The sequence below is a fragment of the Vipera berus genome (genome assembly GCF_964194415.1).
Source record: "Vipera berus genome assembly, chromosome: 7".
In the NCBI taxonomy this organism is placed as follows: domain Eukaryota; kingdom Metazoa; phylum Chordata; class Lepidosauria; order Squamata; family Viperidae; genus Vipera; species Vipera berus.
The window spans coordinates 1,359,869-1,382,298 of record NC_138209.1 but is presented as its reverse complement, the minus strand read 5'-3'; the positions used below and the strand labels follow the sequence as shown (position 1 = coordinate 1,382,298).

General features: G+C 51.5%; 1 protein-coding gene across 1 annotated transcript in view; it reads left to right on the top strand.

The window, feature by feature from the left end:
• Positions 1 to 21,996, top strand: part of SIGLEC1 (sialic acid binding Ig like lectin 1) — a gene marked incomplete at its 5' end in the record, with an annotated part of 38,593 nt that extends 16,597 nt beyond the window's left edge. Inside the window, 14 exons of the mRNA XM_081333316.1 lie at positions 909 to 1,211; positions 3,062 to 3,316; positions 4,457 to 4,759; positions 5,726 to 5,986; positions 8,356 to 8,658; positions 10,246 to 10,497; positions 12,491 to 12,796; positions 13,670 to 13,921; positions 14,595 to 14,897; positions 15,973 to 16,227; positions 16,939 to 17,238; positions 18,654 to 18,762; positions 19,851 to 19,938; positions 21,617 to 21,996. Of these exons, the coding sequence (XP_081189442.1) occupies positions 909 to 1,211; positions 3,062 to 3,316; positions 4,457 to 4,759; positions 5,726 to 5,986; positions 8,356 to 8,658; positions 10,246 to 10,497; positions 12,491 to 12,796; positions 13,670 to 13,921; positions 14,595 to 14,897; positions 15,973 to 16,227; positions 16,939 to 17,238; positions 18,654 to 18,762; positions 19,851 to 19,938; positions 21,617 to 21,745 (3,419 nt within the window). The 3' untranslated portion in view covers positions 21,746 to 21,996. The remainder of the gene's footprint in view (positions 1 to 908; positions 1,212 to 3,061; positions 3,317 to 4,456; positions 4,760 to 5,725; positions 5,987 to 8,355; positions 8,659 to 10,245; positions 10,498 to 12,490; positions 12,797 to 13,669; positions 13,922 to 14,594; positions 14,898 to 15,972; positions 16,228 to 16,938; positions 17,239 to 18,653; positions 18,763 to 19,850; positions 19,939 to 21,616) is intronic.
• Positions 21,997 to 22,430: the final 434 nt, after the last annotated feature.

The following is a 22,430-nucleotide window of genomic DNA, read 5'->3' as shown; positions in this document are numbered from 1 at the left end:
CGTCCCAAAGTGCATCGCTAAATGTCTGCGGAGCGTCTCTGTCATCCAGATCCTGGCTGTCCCAAAGGTGCTTTTTTCGAAAGGCAACTGGACTTCCTTGTTTTTCCTTTGAAGACCTTTCACTTCCCATCCCAGAAGCTTCTTCAGCTCTGACTGGGCGGTGGGGAACGGGAGGATTTATACTCCTTGCAGACAGCCGGTCGTTTGCCTCCTTTTAGAGAGTCGTTGAGGCCACTTGGAGGCTTGTCTGTGTCCTCAGGGTCCCCTGAGTGGGGCAAATGGGGGTGGAGACTTCTTGGAGCTGCCCAAAGGACCGCGTGGTAGACTGGAGATAGATGACGTTGTTCGATTTGGACCTCGGTGGCCTCTTTGACCCCTCTTTCAAAGACACCGTCTATCTTCCGGCTATAACACAGTCCTCAAACATCTTCAAACATCTTCAAAGAGAAGAAAAGGAAGTCCAGTTGCTTGGGGGGGGAGGGGAGGCACCTTTGGGACAACCCTGACCTGGAGGATGGAGAAGCTCCATAGACGTGACCTGGAGTTCTCTACCTGTGCTGGAAAAGTTCGGAGGCTCCTCCCATCCATGGCATGTCCTAGAAGGAGGCATCTAACAGGGCTTTGCACATTCATCTCCCAGCGCATCGGTTGCCGTGCCGATTGGGATGGCGGGGTGGATGAGAGGGGCACTCCAACCCTTGGGGAGGTGGGAGGTGGGGACAATAGACGAGGGTAGGAGGCAGAGGAGAAACTGCTGGGTGGTCTCCTCTCCTCCAAGCGAAAGGAGAGCGAGGCCTCTGCCCAGCCTCGGACTCACAAAACAGAGGGCCTTGGGAGAACATTCCAGACCAACCGCTCTCCTTGCCACCACGCCAACATCTCTTCCTTTGTGCCCCCCCTCCCCAAAGTTTCCCCAAGGTTGCCCGTGATGACCTCGTTCCTAGAGACCCAAGGAGGACATTTGGGCATCATTCAGTGCACGGTGGACAGCGACCCGCCTTCGGAGTTAGCTCTGTACAAGGGCAAGATGCTTGTGGCTTCCACCGATCCTCTCCAGACGGTGACCGACCCAAGAATCCGCGTGACCTCCTCGCACAACAGCCTGAAGGTGACCATCCAGGTCTTGAGGTGGGACGATGAAGGAGAATATGTGTGCTCGGCTCAGAACCGCTACGGAGACGCCATGTCCGCCATGGAGTTCACGGCAGAAAGTAGGTCAACGGGAAGAGGGGACCGGCAAACGCGAGTGGAAACTTGGGTAGAACAAAATAAAAATAGTGGCTAATAATGGGTTAAAAAATAAGAGTGATGACAAATATGCTGAATCATAGCCAGTTAGAGCAATGTTCCTCAAGCTGAGCGGCGTGAAGATGGAGGGACTTCAACTCCCAACGTCGCTGGCTGGGGGATTCTGGGAGCTAAAGTCCCTCCATCTTCACACTGCTCAGCTTGAGGAATTAGTGAAGTAGAGAACAAAACGGGCTGAAAGAATTGCAAATTTTCTGTGTAGAAAATGGAATGAGCTGCATGTCGTAAGGGAGGTCCCTTGGCTGGCAAGAGCACAGGCGAAAAAGATCTTGGGAATTCTACTTGATTGCAGCCTAAGCTTAAGCCCACCACGGCATGGTGCTTCTGCAAAAAAAAGGAAGAAGAAAAAAAAAGAATGGCAAATGCAATTATGGGATGCATCCATACAAATGTAACTGCCAAACTGCAGCGTATGAGGAAGAGGAGGAGGACTGTGGGGGCCTTGGGGCTCTCTGAGCTGGGCTGTTTTCTTGCAGGCATTTTATGACCCAGCTAGGGAACGCCGTCAGGGCTGGAAAGGAATGGGCTTTGCTCCCTGTTGATATAAAGTGCTTTGCCCCGTCAGCAAATTTATTTACGAGGAGTTTGCCCTCCCACTTTCAGGCCAAGCCACTTGCATATAAACAGAGAGCCAAGCCCCCACCTTCTCAGGTTCTCTAGTTGGGTCATGAAACGTCTGCAAGAAAAACCACCCAGCTCAGAGAGCACCAAGGGCCTATAGTCCTCCTCCTCCTCCTCCTCTTCCTCCTCCTCCTCCTCCTCCCTCCCTCCCTCCCTTCCTCCCTCCTCCTTCTCTTCCTCCTCTCTGCAAACCCCCCTTCTAGCACTGATGATGTTCCCTAGTTGGGTCATGAAACGTCTGCAAGAAAAACCACCCAGCTCAGAGAGCCCCAAGGGCCTATAGTCCTCCTCCTCCTCCTCTTCCTCCTCCTCCTCCTCCTCCTCCTCCTCCTCCTCCTCCTCCTCCTCCCCTGCAAACCCACCTCCCTTCTAGCACTGATGAGGTTCCCTAGTTGGGTCATGAAACGTCTGCAAGAAAAACCACCCAGCTCAGAGAGCCCCAAGGGCCTATAGTCCTCCTCCTCCTCCTCCTCTTCCTCGTCCTCCTCCTCCTCCTCCTCCTCCTCCTCCCCTGCAAACCCACCTCCCTTCTAGCACTGATGAGGTTCCCTAGTTGGGTCATGAAACGTCTGCAAGAAAAACCACCCAGCTCAGAGAGCCCCAAGGGCCCCATAGTCCTCCTCCTCCTCTTCCTTCTCCTCCTCCTCCTTCTCCTCCTCCCTCCCTCCCTCCCTCCTCCTTCTCCTCCTCCTCTCTGCAAACTCCCCTCCCTTCTAGCACTGATGTTCCCTAGTTGGGTCATGAAACGTCTGCAAGAAAAACCACCCAGCTCAGAGAGCCCCAAGGGCCCCACCTGCTACCAGACAGGGGGAAAAGCTGCCTTGAAGCCGATGCCGTTTGCCAGGATCCCGCACGGGGACGGTTTCCCAATGACAAAGACACGGCTGCTTTAAAAGGTTCGGCGGTTTGGCCAGGCGAGTGACACTTCACCCATAGGTTGCGCATGGTATGGTTAGGCGTGTGTCATCATGTATGTGTTTCACTTTGAGAGCGGGCAAATAAATTTCATTTTGGGGGTGTGCCCTTGTGCCCACAGTAAAAAAAAAAGACAATAAAGGTGATCTTATCTATCTTGTCTTCCTTCCCTTTCTTGTCTTCCCTTCCCTTCTTCCTCCACCCAACCGACCTTCAGCCGCCATCATCACCATCAGCCCCTCCCCGGAGGTCGCGGAAGGCCAGGCCGTCCGCCTCTCCTGCGGGCTCAGCGGCAACCTCTCGGTCCCGGCCAACTACTCCTGGTTCAAGGGGGGCCTCCGTGTCCCGGAGGTCTCCGGGGATTCCCTGCTCCTCGAACACGTGGCCGCGGAGGACGCCGGGTCGTATAAATGCCGAGTGGACTATCACGGGGCCAGCAAAACCTCCAGTTCAGCTTCTCTCTCTGTGCTGTGTAAGAACCCGCCCCCCCACCCACCCCGGCGTTCCCGACTCACCTCGCTTAGCGACCGTTCAAAGTCACGACGCGACTGGAAAAAAGTTTTACGAAAACTTGATAAGATGACGGTTTTTTTCACACTTACGACCGTTGCGGCATCCCTGCGGTCACGGGATCAGAATTCAAACGCTGGGCAACTGACTTGTATTTATGACGGTCACGGCGTCCCGGGGTGGGTGGGTGGGTCAGGCGATCCCCTTTTGCGGCCTCCTGACGAGCAAAGTCCGTGAGGAAAGCCGGATTCACTTAACGACCGGGTGATTTATATAACAGCCGCGGTGATTCGCTTGGCAACCGAGGCAGGAAAGGTCGTAAAATGGGGCAAAACTCATTTAACGAATGTCTTGTTTATCCACGTAAATTTTGGGCTCGATTGCGGTCGTAAGTTGGGGGTTTCCCGCATGTCATAAAACGGCCAGGCTTGAAGAAGCCTCCAGATGTCTCCTCCAGGTCTCTCCATGATATTTATTGTTTTTCATGCCTTCCTGAAAGTCAGTTCTAACTCCCTTTGCAAGCTCCTTTATTCCCAGAAATATCATCCGGTGCACATGATTGTTAGAATAATAGAAGAGCAGAGTGGGAAGGGACCTTGGAGGTCTTCTAGTCCAACCCCCTGCTCAAGCAGGAGACCCCTAGACCATTTCAGACAAATGGTTGCCCTGTCTTTTTTTAAAAAAACCTCCAGTGTTGAAGCACCCACAACTTCTTGTGGCAAGCTGTTCCACTGGTTAATTGTTCTCACTGTCAGGAAGTTTCTCCTTAGTTCCAGGTTGCTTCTCTCCTTGACGAGTTTCCAACCATCGTTTCTTGTCCTGCCTTCAGGTGCTTTGGAGAATAAATTGACCTCCTCCTCTTCTTTGGGGCAGCCCCCCAAATACTGGAAGGCTGCTATCATGTCTCCCCTATTTCTCCTTTTCCTTAGACCGGCCAAACCCAAGTCCCACCGCCATTCTTTGTACGTTTTAGTCTCCAGGCCTTGGATCGTCTTACTTGCTCTTCTCCGAATTTTTTCCAAACCCTCAATGTCTTTTTTTGACCTTTACCACCCGACGTGGACGTCGGGCCACCATAATTACGGGCGGTCTCTGGTTTCAGATGCACCGAGGAACCTCCACGTGTCGCTTTTCACGGAGAGCGAGAGGGGAACCGTGGCCGTCTTCCAGTGTTCGGTGGACAGCCAGCCTCCCGCCACCTGGGTCCTGTCGAAAGGAGGAGCCATCTTGGCCACCAGCGGCGGAAAGAACGAGCCGGCCTCTCGGCGGGTCAGCGTCACCACTGGGCCTGGCACCCTCCGTGCAGAGATGACCGGGGTGGTGCCAGGAGACGAAGGGAGCTACGTCGTGACAGCCACCAACGCCCACGGATCCACCTCCCGACGGCTCTACTTTCGGGTGCAAAGTGAGGGTTGCCTTTGTTAGCCTCAGGGCGGGGGGGGAACTGCTCCTCACCCCAAATTCACACGTCTTTACAGCTGGTCCTCGACTTAACGGCCGTTCGTTGAGTGACCGTTCAAAGTTACAACGGCGCTGAGAAAAAGAGACTTAGGATCGCTTTGCGCTCTTAGGACCACTGCGATGTCCCCGTGCGGTCACGAGATCAAAGCTCGGACGCTTGGGTGACCGGCTCGCATTTATGACGGTCACCGTGTCCCGGGGGGAGGTCAGGCGATCATCCCCTTTGGCGACCTTCTGACCAGGAAAGTCAGTAGGATTCGCTTAAGGACTTCAGTGATCCGCTTAACGACTGTGGCAAGAAAGATTGTGAAATGGGGCAACATTCACCTGACGGCTGTCTCGCTTAGCAGCTGAAATTTTGGGCGCAGTTGAAGTTGTCAGTCGAGGACTGCCTGCATTATGGTCTTTGAACAGTCTTTACAATTTAATAGTAAAGAGAGAGAGAGATGAGAGAGGGTAGACAGATGATAGACAGACAGACAGACAGACAGACAGATAGATAGACAGACAGACAGACAGATATGAGATAGATAGATGATAGATAGATAGATAGATAGATAGATAGATAGATAGATAGACAGAGACAGATAAAGATGAGAAAAGATAGATAGATAGATAGATGATAGATAGATAGATAGATACTGTAGATAGATAGATAGATAGATAGATAGATAGATAGATAGATAGATAGATAGACAGACAGACAGACACAGAGAGAGACAGATATGAGAAGATAGATAGATGTAGATAATTTCCCCTTCACTTATGGCCATTTACTTCCTTCCTTCCCCCTCCCTCTTCCTCTCTCCCCTCCCCCTCCCTCCCTTCTTTCTAAGTGCCAGCGTGCCTTTCCTCCAGTTATGCCTCACCGTGTCCTTCCCTTTTCCTATTTTCCCCACCTGGGATCCAGCGGCCCGGATTCTGATCACGCCCTCCCCAGAGGTGGTCGAAGGGGACCAGGTCAGCCTCGCCTGTGACCTGACGGGAAGCCCCCTGGAGGGTGCCAGCTTCTCCTGGTACCGGAACAGCAGACGCCTCCAAGGGGAGGCCGAGGGCACCATGGCCTTCCTGGCCATCACCCGCCTGGACGCCGGAGCCTATTACTGCAAAGCCCAGGGCGCCGAGGGGAGCAGCCTCAGCGTCTCGCCGTCCGTCAGCCTGACCGTCTTTTGTAAGTGCCGAAGGGCCGGTTTCTCTCCAGATCCCTCTCACGTTACAGGCTGGGAACGGTACCTCCGGACCCGAAAGTGGGGGGGGGAGAGCCTCCCCATAAACCGTGAGAACAATTAGCCAGTGGAACTACCTGCCTCCAGAAGTTGCAGGCGCTCCAACACTGGAGGCTTTTAAGGAGGGATTGGACGGCCACTTGATTGGGATGTCTTGCTTGATCGGGGAGGGGGGGAGGTTGGACTAGAGGACCTCCGAGGTCCCTCTCACAGCCAGCTTCCAAGGGTATCTGGAGGTCAAGAGGCGTTGAGATGGTCCCCCCCCCCCGTGATGTTTTCAAAGCTCACAGAGCCGTCTTCTCTGTGCTGGCTTGTTCAGAATTTGTAGAACCCCCCCGCTTAGAGTAATAAATAAAATAACAGACTTAGAAGGGACCTTGGAGGTCTTCTAGTCTGACCCCCTGCTCACACAGGAGACCCCCTATACCATTTCAGTCAAATGTTTGTCCAATCTCTTCCTAAAAACCTCCAGCGGGGAAGCGCCCACAATTTCTGGTGGCAAGCCGTTCCACTGGTTAAGGCTTCTCATTGACAAGAATTTTTCTTCCTTCGTTCTAGGTTGCTTCTCTCCTTTGAATAGTTTCCGCCCGTCGCTTCTTGTCCGGGGGGGGGGTTTGGGGAGCAAATTGACACCCCCTCTTCTTTGGGGCAGCCCCTGAAATATTGGCAGGCTTGCTATCCTATCGCCTCTAGTCCTTCTTTTCCTTAAATTGTTGTTGTTGTTGTTAGCTGCGAAGTCGTGTCCGACCCATCGCGACCCTTAAATGAGACATCCCCAATTCCAGCAGCCCTTCTTCCTTAGGTTTTAGCCTCCAGCCAGCCCCTTAATCATCTTTCTTGCTCTTTTTCTGCACGTTTTCTAGATGCTTGACTCAAAGGGTAGGAAACTGGCTGGCTGGCTGGCTGGCTGGGGAGTCTGGATGTTGTAGTCCCAAGTACATGGTAGGGAAAGCTGGTTTTAGGCAGAATCAATTCGCCTGCTTCAAGCTCTGCTTTTCCACCGAAACCTTCCTTAGATCACCCCCTTGTGAAAGATGAAGCCAAAATAAGGAAGGGGGGAGGTCTTCCTCCATCCCAGCATGTCTTTCCCGCCCCCCACCGCACAAACAGCTGGGCCCCTCCCCAGCTAAAGATAGAAATCCATGGAAAACCGATTCCTGGCTGTGCCTTCTGTGGCCAGGAGGGGGAGCTATTGGCTTACTTTGCTGAGAGATGGCTGTCTGGAAACCTATCAGGGACATTTCTAGAATTACATGACGGCGATTATTCCAGTATTTAAGGGGCTGCCACGAAGAACAGGAGGGGGTCAAATTATTCTCAAAAAGTGCCTGAAGGCAGGAGAAGAAGAAGCAAGGGATGGAAACTGATCAAGGAGAGAAGCAGCCTGGAATTAAGGAGGAATTTCCTGACAGTGAGAACAATTGATCAGTGGGACAGCTGGCCTCTAGAAATCGTGGCTCCTCCATCCCTGGAAGTTTTTAAGAAGAGGCTGGACAGTCCTTTGTCTGAGATGGTCTAGGTTCTCCTGCTTGAGCAGGGGGCTGGACTAGAAGACCTCCAAGGTCCCTTCCAGCTCTGTTCTGTTCTGTTCTGTTCTATTCATTTTCTATTCCTGTTCTGTTCTATCCTATCCTATCCTATCCTATCCTATCCTATCCTATCCATTTTCTATTCTATTCTATTCCTGTTTTATCCCATCCCATCCCATCCCATCCCATCCCATCCCATCCCATCCCATTCTATTCTATTCTATTCTATTCTATTCTATTCTATTCTATTCTATTCTATTCTATTCTATTCTATTCTATTCTATTCCATTTTCTATTCTATTCTATTCTATTCTATTCTATTCTATTCTATTCTATTCTATTCTATTCTATTCTATTCTATTCTATTCTATTCTATTCTATTCTATTCTATTCCATTTTCTATTCTATTCTATTCTATTCTATTCTATTCTATTCTATTCTATTCTATTCTATTCTATTCTATTCTATTCTATTCTATTCTATTCTATTCTATTCTATTTCTATTCTATTCTATTCTATTCTATTCCCATGAGCTACGCAGATATTTGGGGGATTTTGGCCGGGATTATATGCTATGGTTAGTTGCCTTGGGATTTTAGAGTTAATTTTCCTTTGCCGATACCAGGCCGTGTATTCAATAAACCGGTAAGCTTTCCAGAAACTAAAGAGACCCTGGACTTTTTGTTTGGATATTCGATCCGGAGGTTGGCACCCACCTTCGGGATTCCATGTCTCCCTAGCTTCTGCAATCAGGCCGTTTGATTTCTCTCTCCCCCCTCCCACAGACCCCCCTCGGGACCCCCAGATCACAGCTTTCCTGGAGACGCAAGGCGGCCGAGTGGCCGTCCTCCTCTGCTCAGTGGAGAGCGACCCCCAGGCCCACCTCGCCATACACAAAGGCCAGCAGCTCTTGGCCTCCAGCACGGACTCAGCACTCACCCACCCCCAGCGGGTGAAGACCTCCCCCACATACAACAGCCTGAGAGTGGAGATCTCCGACGTGGTGATGGAAGACGAAGGGGAATACCTGTGTTTTGCAAGCAACCGGTACGGCAACGGGAGTGCCAGGGTCACCTTCAGAGCAGAGGGTGAGTAGGAGGGACGCCCGGGTTTTATCGGCAGCTTCTGGGAAAGGAGCGTGTGGAGCTCAGGGCACCCCGGAAAGCCTTGTGCCCAGAAGTCACAGCCTCCTGTGGGGCAGTTGGGGAGGCTTGTGGGAAAGTGCATTGTGACCTTGTTCCCCAAGCAGCCTGGATGCCCTTTGAATTTGAGAAAGGATTCTGCTTCAAAAGTCAGTGCTGTTGTTTTGTTCAAATGTTTCATGACCCAGCAGGGTAACATCGTTAGTGCAAAAAGGAGTGGGGTGCATGGAGAGGAGGAGGAGGAGGACTGTGGGGTCCTGGGTGCTCTCTGAGCTTGTTGGTTTTCTTGCGGACGTTTCATGACCCAGCTAAGTAACATCATGAGTGTTAGAAGGGAGTGGCGTTTGCAAGGAGGAGGGAGAGGAGGAGGAGGAGGAGGGGGAGGAGGAGGAGGGGGAGGAGTTCTCTGAGCTGGGTGGTTTCCTTGCAGACGTTTCATGACCCAACTAGGGAACATCATCAGTGCTAGAAGGGAGTGGGGTTTGCAGAGAGGAGGAGGAGGAGGAGGAGGAGGAGGAAGAAAAAGACTGTGGGGTCCTTGGTGCTCTCTGAGCTTGGTTGTTTTCTTGCAGACGTTTCATGACCCAGCTAAGTAACATCATGAGTGTTAGAAGGGAGTGGCGTTTGCAAGGAGGAGGGAGAGGAGGAGAAGGAGGGAGAGGAGGAGGAGGAGGAGGAGGAGGAGGAGGAGGACTGTGGGGTTCTGGGTGCCCTCTGAGCTTGTTGGTTTTCTTACAGACGTTTCATGACCCAGCTAGGTAACATTATTAGTGCTAGAAGAGAGTAATGTTTGCCACTTACATATAAAGAGAGGGCAAACCCCACTCCTTCTAACACCAATGATGTTACAGAGTTGGGTAATGAAATGTCTTCAAGAAAGCAACCAACCTCGGAGAGCACCAAGGACTCCACAGTCGTCCTCCACCTCTTCCTCCTCCTCCTCCTCCTCCTCCTCCCCCTCCCTGCTCCCCACCCATGAAAAGGTGGTGTTTCTTTTGGTTTCTCTGTTCCACAAAGGGCAAAAACTTTTCAGCCACAGAGAACAAACACTAACAATGAAAGTTACACCCCAGTATTGACGTACAAGCCACCCAGAGTCATTTTGAGAGTGAGCTGTGTGTGGGGGGAGGCCCCAAAAACAGTGGTGGGATTCAAATAGGTGAACAACCAGTTCTCTGTGTGGTTGTCGCTTCCGGAAGTCCATTCTGGGCTTGGGCAACACAAAAATTAGCTACCGGTTCTGCCAAAGTGGTGCAAACTGGCTGAATCCCACCATTGCACATAAACGTAATAAATAAATGCATAACACGAATGTCTGAATGCAAACCAGCAATTCACCCTGCTGCCTTCTTTCTGGTTTTGCAAGAAGAGCCAAATATTTCAGGGGCGGGGGGGGGGAGAGTGGGGCTGGTAAAGGAACTGTTTGCCACTCTGCCTCCGGGTAATCCCGAATATGAATCCAGAAAATTCCAGACAAATCTCCCCAGCCCTTTCGTGCTGGTAGCGAGTCATCTTTTCCTTCTCTCCTCCTAGCTGCAAAGCTCTGGATTTCTCCTCCAGACGCTCTGGAAGGAAACTCCGTCAACCTGACCTGTGCCGTGGACAGTGAGGCCGTTGGGGAGATGCGCTACACCTGGTTTAAGAACAACGAGTGGTATGCAGAAGGCTTGCTCCAGAGTCTGGTGTTCCACCAGGCCACCGTAGAAGATGCGGGCACCTACTACTGCTCCGTCCACACCCGGGAGAGGACGCAGAACTCCTCCTTAAGCACCTTGAATGTCCTTTGTAGGTCCCGGGTGAGGGGTAGGGTCTGAAAAAGAGGGGGCTTTCTGCAGTAGGCCTCCCTAAGCCGGCTTGCGCCTCCTGAACCTCGTCTCCTTAGGATGAGGGAGCTGCTGGAGAAATCATGTCCTTTTCAGAATGGCTGCTTTGGGCCCTCGGTGCGCTCCGAGCTGGGTGGTTTTCCCGCAGACGTTTCATTAATGGACTTAGTAATGCTCTGGGGATAGAAGGGATGGGGTTTGCAGAGAGGAGGAGGAGGAGGAGGAGGAGGAGGAGGAGGAGGAGGAGGAGGAGGAGGAGGAGGAGGAGGAGAACTGTGGGGTCCTTGGTTCTCTCTGAGATGGGTTGTTTTCCTGCAGACATTTCATTAACAAACTTGGTAATGCTGCCAGTGCTAAAAGGGATGGGATTTGGAAGGAGGAGGAGGAGGAGGAGGAGGAGGAGGAGGAGGAGGAGGAGGAGGAGGAGGAGGAGGAGGAGAACTGTGGGGTCCTTGGTGTTATTTTCTTGCATATGTTTCATTAATTAACAGTACTAGGTAATATCATCAGTGCTAGGGCAAACTAGCACTTATGGTGTTGCCTACTTAACAGGACAGCAGAGTTAGAAGAGGTCTTCTAGTCCAAACCCATGCTTGGGACCTTATACCATTTCAGGCAAATGGTGGCCCGGTCTCTTGTTAAAAACCTCCAGTGGTGAAATATCCGCAACTTCTGGAGGCAAGCTGTTCCACTGATTAATTGTTCTCACTGTTCAGGAAATTCCTTAGTTACAGATTGATTCTCTCCTTGGTTGAATTCCATCCTGTCCTGCCTTCAGGAGCTTTGGAGAAGTGCTTGACTCCCTCTTCTTTGGGGCAGCCCCTGAGATACTGGAAGACTGCTATCCTGTCCCCCCTCGTCCTTCTCTTCATTAAACTGGACATACCCAATTTCAGCGACCGTTCCTTATATGTTTTAGCCTCCAGTCCCCTGATCCTCTTTGTTGCTCTTCTCTGTACCCTTTCTAGAGTCTCAACATCTTTTTTACATCGTGGGGACCAAAACTGGATGCAGGATTCCAGGTGTGGCCTTACCAAGGCCTTGTAAAGTGGTATTAACACTTCACGTGATCTTGATTCTCTCCCTCTGTTAACGCAGCCTAGCACTGTGTTGGCTTTTTTGGCAGCAGCCACACAGTTCTGGCTCCTATTTAAGGGATGGTCCACTAGGACTCCGAGATCCCTGTCTAAATTACAGCTATTCAACCAGGTACCCCCTATTTTCTATCTGCGCATTTAAGACAAGACCCTTTCCCTAAACGTTCCTCCTTCTCCTCCAGTCTCTGCCAAGACCACCACTGGTTGAGACCCAGGGGTGGGATTCAAATAGGTGAACAACCGGTTCTCCATGTGGATGCTGCTTCTGGAAGTCCATCCTGGGCCTGGGCAACAAAAAATTAGCTACTGGTTCAGCCGAAGTGGTGCAAACCGGCTGAATCCCACCACAAATAGGAAGGAAGGAAGGAAGGAAGGAAGGAAGGAAGGAAGGAAGGAAGGAAGGAAGGAAGGAAGGAAGGAAGGAAGGAAGGAAGGAAGGAAGGAGTGAGTGGTGGGATTCAAATAGGTGAACAACCGGTTCTCTGTGTGGATGCCGCTTCCGGAAGTCCATCCTGGGCCTAGGCAACAAAAAATTAGCTACCGGTTGAGCCGAAGTGGTGCGAACTGGCTGAATCCCACTGCTGGCGATACCGACTGGTCACCTCGTGATGTTCCTTGCAACATCATCCTGGGCATGAGTCAATAAGCATCAGGTGTAGGTAACTGAAGCTGCCATTTAGCCTCCTGAAGCTGTGGCTGTTCCATCACTGAGAAAAGATGGCTCGGGATGTTCTCCGGTTCTTCTCCAGGCAGGGGGTTGGACTAGGCGCCCTCCAAGCTCTCTCCCGGCCCTGCGAGGTCCATGCCTCTCTGACCTATATCCACGGCCTAACCTATCTCCTCTTTTTTTCCTGGAAGATCCGCCCAGGAACGTGCTGGTTAAGTCCTTCTTGGACACCCAGAAAGGCCAGGTGGCCATCGTCCTGTGCACCGTCGAGAGCAACCCGCCGTCTGTGCTGTCACTTCGCCGTGCTGACCAAGTCTTGGCGTCCAGCTCCTCCAAAGTCCGTGGGGGACCAGGCCTGAAGCTGCGGGCTGCTTCCTCCTCAAATTCCTTGAGGCTGGAGATCCAGGACGTCAACCTGGACGATGAAGGGAGTTACGAGTGCTGGGCGGGAAACTCCCTTGGCACAGCCCAGGCTTCTTTCAACCTCTCCGTGGAGAGTGAGTAGAACGTGTGGGTGGTCCCCAAGTTTAGAACGTGTGGGTGGTCCCCAAGTTACAACCACCCTCAAGCCCAAAGTTTATCTTGCTAAGCCGGACACTTGCTCGGTGAGCGTCGGCCCCACGTTACGGCCTTTCTTGCCGCAGTTGTGAAGTGAATAAGTGCAGTTGTTAAATTAGTCACACGGTCGTTAAGCGAACTTGGCTCCCCCCCCGTGACGACTTGGCTTCTCAGGAGATCGCAAATGGGGATCACGTGATCCCACAACACTGCGAATCAGCTGCCAAGTGTCCAGATTTTGATCCCGCGAGCGTGGGGACACTTGCAAGTGTGAAAAGCGGTCGTCAGTCACTTTCCCAGTGCCGTTGTGAGTTTGAGCGGTCACTCGATGAACCCTTGTACGTTGAGAATTACCTGTAGAGTAACAGAGTTGGAAGGGACCCTGGAGGTCTTCTAGTCCGACCACTTGCTCAAGCAGGAGACCCTCTCCCATTCCAGACAAGAGGCTGTCCAATCTCTTCTTGAAAGCCTCCAGTGATGGAGCACCCACAACGTCCGGTGTCCAGCAGTTCCACTGGTTAATCGTTCTCCCCAAAGAACAATAAGAACAAGTGGTTGTCCTCACTTGTCCTCTTCATGTTGGCTTCCTCCTCCACCGTAGGAGAAAGAAGTCCTCTGTCCTGTAGGGTGTGGGGTTCCTTCTGGTCCGTCTGGTGCTGGAAAGGTTGGGGAAGGGTCAGAAGAATAGGAAGAAGGCCGATTAGGGGTGATGGTTGAGGATGCTCACTCAGTCTGTTGATTTGGCCCAAGGGGAGCTGAGGGACATCTGCCCTCCGTCCACTTCAGCTTCGCCGTTCTTCTCCCCTGGGTAGCTATCAGGCTGGTGATCGATCCCGTCCCAGATGTGCATGAAGGACAGCGTGTCTCTCTGGTCTGTGAAGATGCCAGTTACCAGCCCTCCGCCGCCTACACCTGGTACAAGGATGCCAGGTGGTTGGGAGACGGTTCGGCCACCTCCTTCCTACTCCCAGCTGTTACTCCCCGGGACATGGGATCCTACGTGTGCCAGGTTCAAGACCAGCGGGGCGTCAGGACCTCTCCAGCTGTCACTCTCTATGTGCACTGTGAGTGCCTCCGGCTTCGTGGTGGTGGACAGGACTTCCTGTCTGTCTGTCTGTCTGAATCCCACAAGCCCTCAGACCCTTAGCAGTCTCTCCTCAGCCCTGTTGACTTTGCTCTTCGGGGAGATGTGAACTATTGACTGGAGAAGGTGTGGGGGTGGGGGGTGGGGGTCTGGAGGTCATCAGGCTCAAATGGGGATCAGACCCTTTTGGCAAGGTGAGCTCTGGGGGCCCCAGAGGTGCTATTTTACACTAATGCCCTATAATGATTGATCTGTGAGGTCATGGATATACACCTGAGTGAGTGAGTGGGTAGGAGGAGGAAGAGGAGGAGGAGAGGAGGAGGAAGAAGAGAAGGAGAAGACAGATGGAGGGAGAAAGTACAAGATACACGAGGAGGAGGGGGAGGAGGGGGAGGAGGGAGAAAGGAGAAGATAGACGACGAGGAGGAGTTGCTAAGTCTCCAAATTTTGATCACGCGACCCTGGGGATGCTGCAACGGTGGTGTGAAAAATGCTCCCTTTTTTCACAGCCATTATAGCATTGAATGGTCACTAATTGTTGTAAGTCGAGGACTGGCTGTACCAGATCCCAGTGTGCAACCGGTGGCCACCACCTGTTCCAGAAGCAACCTCTCCTTTCACGGTTGACGTTCTCCACCTGGTCTCCTCCACAGACGAGCCGAAGAAGGTCACCCTCACCTCCTTCCTGGAAATCCCGTCCGGGAACCAGGCGGTCCTGCAGTGCCTGGTGGAGAGTTACCCGCCCTCGGAGCTGACGCTGTACAGGGGAAACGGGGTAGTGGCTTCCAGCGGGATCTCGGGGAATTTGGCCGGTCAACGGTATGTCGTTCACGCCTCTCACAACTTCCTGAAAGTGGAGATCCAGAAGGTTCTTCGAGAGGACGAGGGACAATATCGCTGCGTAGCAAAGAACGCCTACGGGACCTCTGCAGCCTCAATACACTTCAGCGTGCCCAGTGAGTAATTCTTCTTCTCCTCCCTCCCTCCCTCCCTCCCTCCCTTCTCCTCTCTTCCTCTTTCTACTGTAAGCCAGACTTCTCCAACCCAGGGATGTGTGTTAGATGGCTCAGGATGATGGGAGTGGTAGACTAAGTTCTTCTGCAGGATGCGGTCTTCTCCTTCTCCTTCTCTTCTGCTTCTCCTTTCTCTTCATCCTCCTCCTCCTCCTCCTCCTCTTTCTGATTCATTGTTGTTGTTAGTTGCAAGTCTTGTCCGACCCATCGCGACCCCATGGACAACGTTCCTCCAGGCCTTCCTGTCCTCTACCATCTTCTGGAGTCCATCTAAGCTCACACCTCCTGCTTCAGTGACTCCATCCAGCCACCTCATTCTCTGTCGTCCCCTTCTTCTCTTGCCCTCAATCTTTCCCAGCATGAGGCTCTTCTCCAGTGAGTCCTTCCTTCTCATTAGGTGGCCAAAGTATTTGAGTTTCCGCTTCAGGATCTGGCCTTCTAAAGAGCAGTCAGGGTTGATCTCCTCTAGGACCGACCGGTTTGATCGCCTTGCAGTCCAAGGGACTCGCAGGAGTCTTCTCCAGCACCAGAGTTCAAAGGCCTCCATTCTTTGGCGCTCGGCCTTTCTTATGGTCCAACTTTCTCTGATTCATCCATCTATCCATTTATTAAAATTACTGTACAGGATATGCTGCCCATTTCACTCTCCGAGGTGAACCTTGCCTCTTTGGAATCAGAAGGCATGGTAAGGTTGACTTTCAGTGGGAAACTGTGTCAGCGTACTGAACCTGGCTGCAGTCCACAACATGGCAGCGTTCACACGAGATGCTTAATCCACTTTCCAAACTAAAGCGTGTTCTACTATCCAGACTAGGCTGGCTGAAGATCTCGCCAAAGGAGCTGCGTTGCGCAACCCCCTAAACTAACCCAGGGTAACATTAGCCCAGCTTAACCCAAGGAGTGGGTTGTGGGAACACAATCCTCTCGCCACAGGGAAGAGAGAAGTGCAGAGAAGACGGACAAGCCAGCAAAGAGGCCGGGCTATTTGCCTTCCTTGTCTGCTCTTAACCTCCCTCAGGTGCAAGAATCATCATTGACCCATCGCCAGATGTTCACAAAGGCGCTACGGCCAACTTGACCTGTGAGATTGCCAGCCAGGTAGTGGAGCCCATGAATTACACCTGGTACAAGAACAGCCACTGGCTTTGGGATAGCCCCGATCAGTCCCTCCTGTTGAGCAGCGTAACCAAAGATGACACGGGGGGCTACCACTGCCAGGCAATGGGAAGAACGGGCAGTCTGATCTCGGCCACACTCCTTCTGAAGGTGCATTGTAAGTATTGTGGCTTTGGAATGTGGTGTGCAACTTTGCCTCCTTATGAATGATAAATGTCATCAGTGCCAGAAGGGAGTGAAGTTAGAGGAAGAGGAGGAGGAGGAGGAGGAGGAGGAGGAGGAGGAGGAGGAGGAGGAGGAGGAGGAGGAGGAGGAGGAAAAAAGAGACCATAGCGTCCTTGGTACTCTCTGAGCTTGGTGATTTCATGACCCAACTAGGGAATATCATCAGTGCTATAAGTAAAGAGGTTGTGGAGAGGAGGAGGAGGAGGAGGAGGAGGAGGAGGACTACTGTGGGGTCCTTGGTTGTCTCTGAGCTGGGTGGTTTTCTTACAGACATTTCATGACCCAAGTAGGTAACATCATCAGTGCTAGAAGGGGGAGCCCCGCTTACTCTCATTTTATAGGTTAGCAGCTTGCCCCGCCCATCTTGGCGGGAGCGTTCTTGGCGATTCCTTGATTAGGCTGTTTTTTACCCTTTGATTGTTTGTCCGAGTTGATAGTTCCTTGATTGGGTTATTCTTTATTGTTTGATTTTTGATCTGCTGTTAATCTTGGTGTTAACCTCTGCCTACGTGATTGCTGGCAAGGAGGTGTTGCCATCCTTCAGCTTTTTGGCTGTCTCCTTTGAATGGCGTGTAAATGTTGTTTATCTCCACGTGACTCAAGGAAGTTGCTCAAGGAAGTCCTGATGTTCTGGTTAATGTAGATGCACCTGAACAGCCCTCCTTGAATGCTTACCTGGACACTCAGAACGGGAACCTGGCTATCATCACCTGCAGAGTGAACAGCTACCCATCTTCCAGGCTGACCGTGTACAAAGGAGGTCAACTCCTGGCAGACACCAAAAGATTCTCACCAGCCGGTCAGCGTTTCCGCACCTTCTACTCGGACAACAGCCTGAGACTGGAGATTCAGGACATCACCGCAAAAGATTCAGGGCATTTTGTGTGTCAAGCTCACAACACATTGGGCAACGCGACCAGCAGCATCGCCCTCAATGCAAGATGTAAGCGGACTCCCTAGAGCAGAGTTCCCCAACCTCTCTCGGTGGGGGGCCTGGGGGAAGACGGAGGGAGGAAGGCACCTGTGCGAGCGTGCACGCAAAAGTAGCGCCGAGTGTGAAGCAAACGGGGCCGCCAGTGCGACTCTCGCCACATCGCTAGGGCCCGCGCAGCACTTGCTGTGATGCCAGCGCGAGTGGAGGGAGTGTGCCTGCGTGCACATGCGTGTACACTGTCCATCCCAGGGGTAGGCAACCTGGGCTCTTTTATGACTGGTGGACTTCAACTCCCAGAATTCCTGAGCCAGCATGACTCAGCCTGGAAACCTCTCCCTTTTCCCTCAGCGTGGCTGGCTCAGGAATTCTGGGAGTTGAAGTCCACCAGTCATAAAAGAGCCAAGGTGGCCTAACCCTGGCCTAGGCACTCATGGGCTGTGGCCCATAGGTGGGGGACCCCTGCCCTAGAGAGACAGGATGGAGATAAAGAGGGGCTCCAGAGCTGGAGATGCATTGTGGATTGGACCTCTCCAATTTGCAACTTCTGGAGAAGCTAGACTTCAACGTCTAGGCTGACTAGCTGGGTCAATGCCAGTTGAGTGATGCACATGGGTAATCCTTGACTTACAGCCGTTCTTTTAGTGAACTAGGAAGAACTTTAAAAAGATGTTGACGTTCCGGAAAGAGCGCAGAGAAGAGCAACAAAGATGATTAGGGGACTCGAGGCGAAAACACACAAAGAACGGTTGCTAGAATTGGGTAGGTCTAATCCAGGGTTAGGCAACCTTGGCTCTTTTAGGACTCGTGGACTTCAACTCCCAGAATTCCTGAGTCAGATCTGGGAGTTGAAGTCCACGAGTCCTAAAAGAGCCAAGGTTGCCTACCCTTGGTCTAGTCCAGGAGTAGGCAACCTCGGCTCTTTTAGGACTCATGGACTTCAACTCCCAGAATTCCTGAGTCAGACTCAGGAATTCTGGGAGTTGAAGTCCACGAGTCCTAAAAGAGCCGAGGTTGCCTACCTCTGGTCTAGTCTAACAAAGTGAAGGACCGGGGTGATATGATAGCAGTGTGCCAATGTTTGAGGGGCTGCCCTAAAGAGGAGGGGGTCAATTTATTCTCCAAAAGAGCCGGAAGGCAGGAGAAGAAGCAATGGATGGAAACCGATCAAGGAGAGAACCAACCTGGAACGGAGGAGGAATTTCCTGACGGTGAGGGCAATTAACCAGTGGAACTGCTTGCCACCAGAAGTTGTGGGCACTCCAACACTGGAGGTTTTTTTTAAAGAAGAGACTGGACAGCCATTTGTCTGGAATGGCAGAGGGTCTACTGCTTGAGCAGGGGGTTGGACTAGAAGACCTCCAAGGTCCCTTCCGGCTCTCTTACTCTGTTAAAGACCCCGTGTCTCTTCTTCTCTTTCCCTGCAGTGCTCTCTGAACTGACCCTCTACAAGATCTGGGCTGGGATCGCCACTGCCTTGTTCTGCATAGCTGCTCTGGGGGCCCTGATCCTTGGACTGCATGAGAACAGCTCCCGGTGAGACTCGGCCAGAGGGGTGGGGCAGGGTCCCTCCCAAGCTCCCCTTTCGCCTGAGAGTCGGGCTAGCTCTACCCATAGAGTTAGTCCTCGAGTTACATCCGTTTGTTTGGCTGCTGTTCAAAGTTACAACAGACCCCCAGGAAGGTACTTACGAACCAGCTCTGAAATTCCCAGGGCTTCTCCCTGAGTCATGTGACCAGCATTCAGGGAGATTTGCGACGTCCCCTTGTCACGTGACTGAGATATACAGTATGTGGCTCCCCCTCCCCAGAAACTGGTTTCTGCCAAAAACTAGCCCATAACCGTAATAGGTTTGGTTAATGTTGGAAATGCTGTACGTTCTCCTGCTTGAGCAGGGGGCTGGACTAGAAGACCTCCAAGGTCCCTTCCGGGTCTATCCTATCCATATTCTATTCTATTCTATTCTAGTCTAGTCTAGTCTATGATCATTATTCTATTCTATACTGTTATGATTATTCTATTCTAGTCTAGTCTATTATCATTATTCTATACTATACTGTTATGATTATTCTATTCTATTCTATTATCATTCTATTCTATTATTATTCTATTCTATTATCATTATTCTATTCTATTCTATTATCATTCTATTCTATTCTATTCTGTTATCATTATTCTATTCTATTCTATTATCATCATTCCATTCCATTCCATTCCATTCCATTCCATTCCATTCCATTCCATTCTATTCTATTCTATTCTATTCTATTCTATTCTATTCTATTCTATTCTATTCTATTCTATTCTATTCTATTCTATTCCCAGAATTTGCCAGCCTGCATTGCTGGGGAGGTGAAGTCCACATGTCTTAAAGTTGCCTAAGTTTGGAGACCCCTACCTTAGGAGAAGGACCCCCATGGACCACGGTACTCCAGCCCCCCCCCCCATCCTGCAGTGTCTCCTGGAGTTTGCCCAAATTCTCGTTCATTTGGAGAACTCTTCGTTAGCTGATCTGGTGGCCTGACCTGTTCTTAGGGGGTCTCCCATTCCCGCAGGAGGAAACCACCCGAGTTGGTAGCTGGGTGACAGCTGAAGGTGCCCTCTCACCGATAAAACTTTTGCAGGATATACCAAAAATGGGTAGCGTGGAGGAAAGAGAAGAGCAGCAAGGAAGAAGTGCAGTCGGATGAAAACAGAGAAGAAGCGATCCAGGTCTGTCTCACTGCTGGGGAGAAATCCCGCTTACAGTTTGGATCTGGAAGAGCTTCCTGACCATATCTTCTCAGTAGGGAAGCAACAAGGTTGAAGGCCACCAAAAAGAGAAGAAGGCCACTGGGAAGAAAGTTGGCCAGATCTTATAGAGTCTGAACGTTTCATTTCTCCTAGCCTCTCCAGGGCAATATGGCTATCAACCAAGGATTTCAGAAGATGAGATCCAACATCAGTGGGGTGGGGAGATGTCAGACACCCAAGTTCACTGTTCTGGCCTAGAATTCTTGACCAGACAAAGCACAGCCTCCTTGAAGAGGCTGGCAAGTTTGTTTGGCCAGGAGAACATAAGAATATAGGACACCCAAAGTAGGATGGTCTTCAAAATCCATCCATCCATCCATCCGCAGTTGCCTTGAGAGCCAGCTCGAAGTCCCTGGATATTCAGAACCAGGAATGGTGGTCAAGGTGTCCCAGATATCACGTTGCCTCTAGAATCTGAGGATCTCCTGGTTCAAACTCTCAGATACCCACAAAAGGTCCAGAAAAACCCAAGGCTTGAAGGACAAGGCATCTAGATCCCATCTCGAATTACAGGCTGGGAAAGCTACCCCTGGACTTAAAACTGGGGCAGCCTCTCCATCAACACAACAGCTGCCTTCCCATAGCTAGTTTCCAGGGGTCAAGAGGTGGTGAAGGTGGTGGTGAAATCAAGGCTTGCAGAGCCTCCTTCTCAATATGGGCTTGATCAGAATTTGTAGAACACCCAGTTAGAGTGACAAACCGAACAACAAAATACCAGAGTCAGAAGGGGCCTTGGAGGTCTTCTAGTCTAACCCCTTGCTCAAGCATGAAAATGTCCTATAACATCTCAGACAAGTGACTGACCAGCCTCTTCTTAAAAACCTCCAGCGATGGAGCGCCCATGATTTCTGGAGGCAGGGAGTTCCACTGGTGAATTGTCCTCGCTGTTAGGAAGTTTCCCCTTAATTCCAGGTTGCTTCTCTCTTCGATCAGTTTCCAACCGTTGTTTCTCATCCTTCCCTCTGGTGCTTTGGAGAATAATTTGCCCCCCTCTTCTTTGTGGCAGCCCCTCAGATACTGGAATAACTGCTATCGTGTCTCCCCTGTTTCTTCTTTTCTTTAGACTAGCCAGACCCAAGTCCCGCAGCCGTTCTTCGTATGTTTTAGTCTCCAGGCCTTGCATCATCTTAGTTGCTCTTCTCTGCACTTTTCCCAAAGTCTCGACCTCTTTTCGTAGTACGGTGTCCAAAATGGGTTGCACTTCATGTAGGAGGGTGGAAGAGAAACAATGGATGGAAACGAATCAAGGAGAGAAGCAACCTGGAACTAAATTTCCTGACAGCGAGGACAATGAACCAGTGGAACTGCTTGCCACCAGAAATCGTGGGCGCTCCATCCCTGGAGGTTTTTAAGAAGAGACTGGACAGTCACTTGTCTGAAATGGTCTAGGGTCTCCTGCCTGAGCAGGGGGCTGGACTAGAGGACCTGCAAGGTGCCTTCCAGCTCTATTCTCTTCTAAGACCAGAGCAGTCATTCGTGCAGAGACACAATGCCTAGCTGCCTCCCCCGGTGTCTGCTTTGGCACCAGGAAAGCTTTCTTTGGTTCAGATAGATGTTGAGGTTCTCCTTCTGACTCGCTTTCTTGGTCTTTCCGCAGCTGAATGGGGAGAACCCCGAAACGCCTCGGGCTGGATGGTTCTGCTTCCCCTATAGAAGGCTGCTCTTGAAGGCCAATGCTGCCCCCAAAGAGGCTGCGTCAGAGTCCAGTTGCACAAGCAACTTGTGAACCTGTGGAGAGGACCTGCAGATGGGTGCGCAAGCAGGCCAAACCTGGGTTGTTCAGGCTGGACAAGCGGGGGGGGGGGGAGGGAGAGTTCTGTCTGTCTGAAGGTCTTTTGAATCTTGACTTCATCCTTGCCCCGAGACTCTCTTCGTCTGCCTCTCGAGCGCGACAGCGTTTGCCAAACGCGACGACTTCCACCCGTGCAACATGTTCAAATCCAAATTCAACCGTTTTTGCTTTTGTTTTGTTTTTTTTAAACGAGAGCCAATTTGGTCTAGTGTTCAAGCACCAGGCTACAAAACCAGAGGCTGTGAATTGGAGTCCTGTCTTAGCCAGGAATGCTGGCTGGGTGACTTTGGGCCAATCACCAGGAGACAGTGAGTTCTAGTTCTGCCTTAGGCACGAAAGCTGGCTGGGTGACTTTGGGCCAGTCACCAGGAGACCAGGAGTTCTAGTTCTGCCAGAGGCAGGAAAGCCAGCTAGGTGACTTTGGGCCAAACACCAGGAGAGCGTGAGTTCTAATTCTGCCATAGGCAGGAAAGCTGGCTGGGTGACTTTGGGCCAATCACCAGGAGACCAGGAGTTCTAGTTCCGCCACAGGCAGGAAAGCCGGCTGGGTGACTTTGGGCCAGTCACTCTCTCTGAGCCCAACCCACCTCACAGGATTGTTGTTGTGGGGAAAATAGGA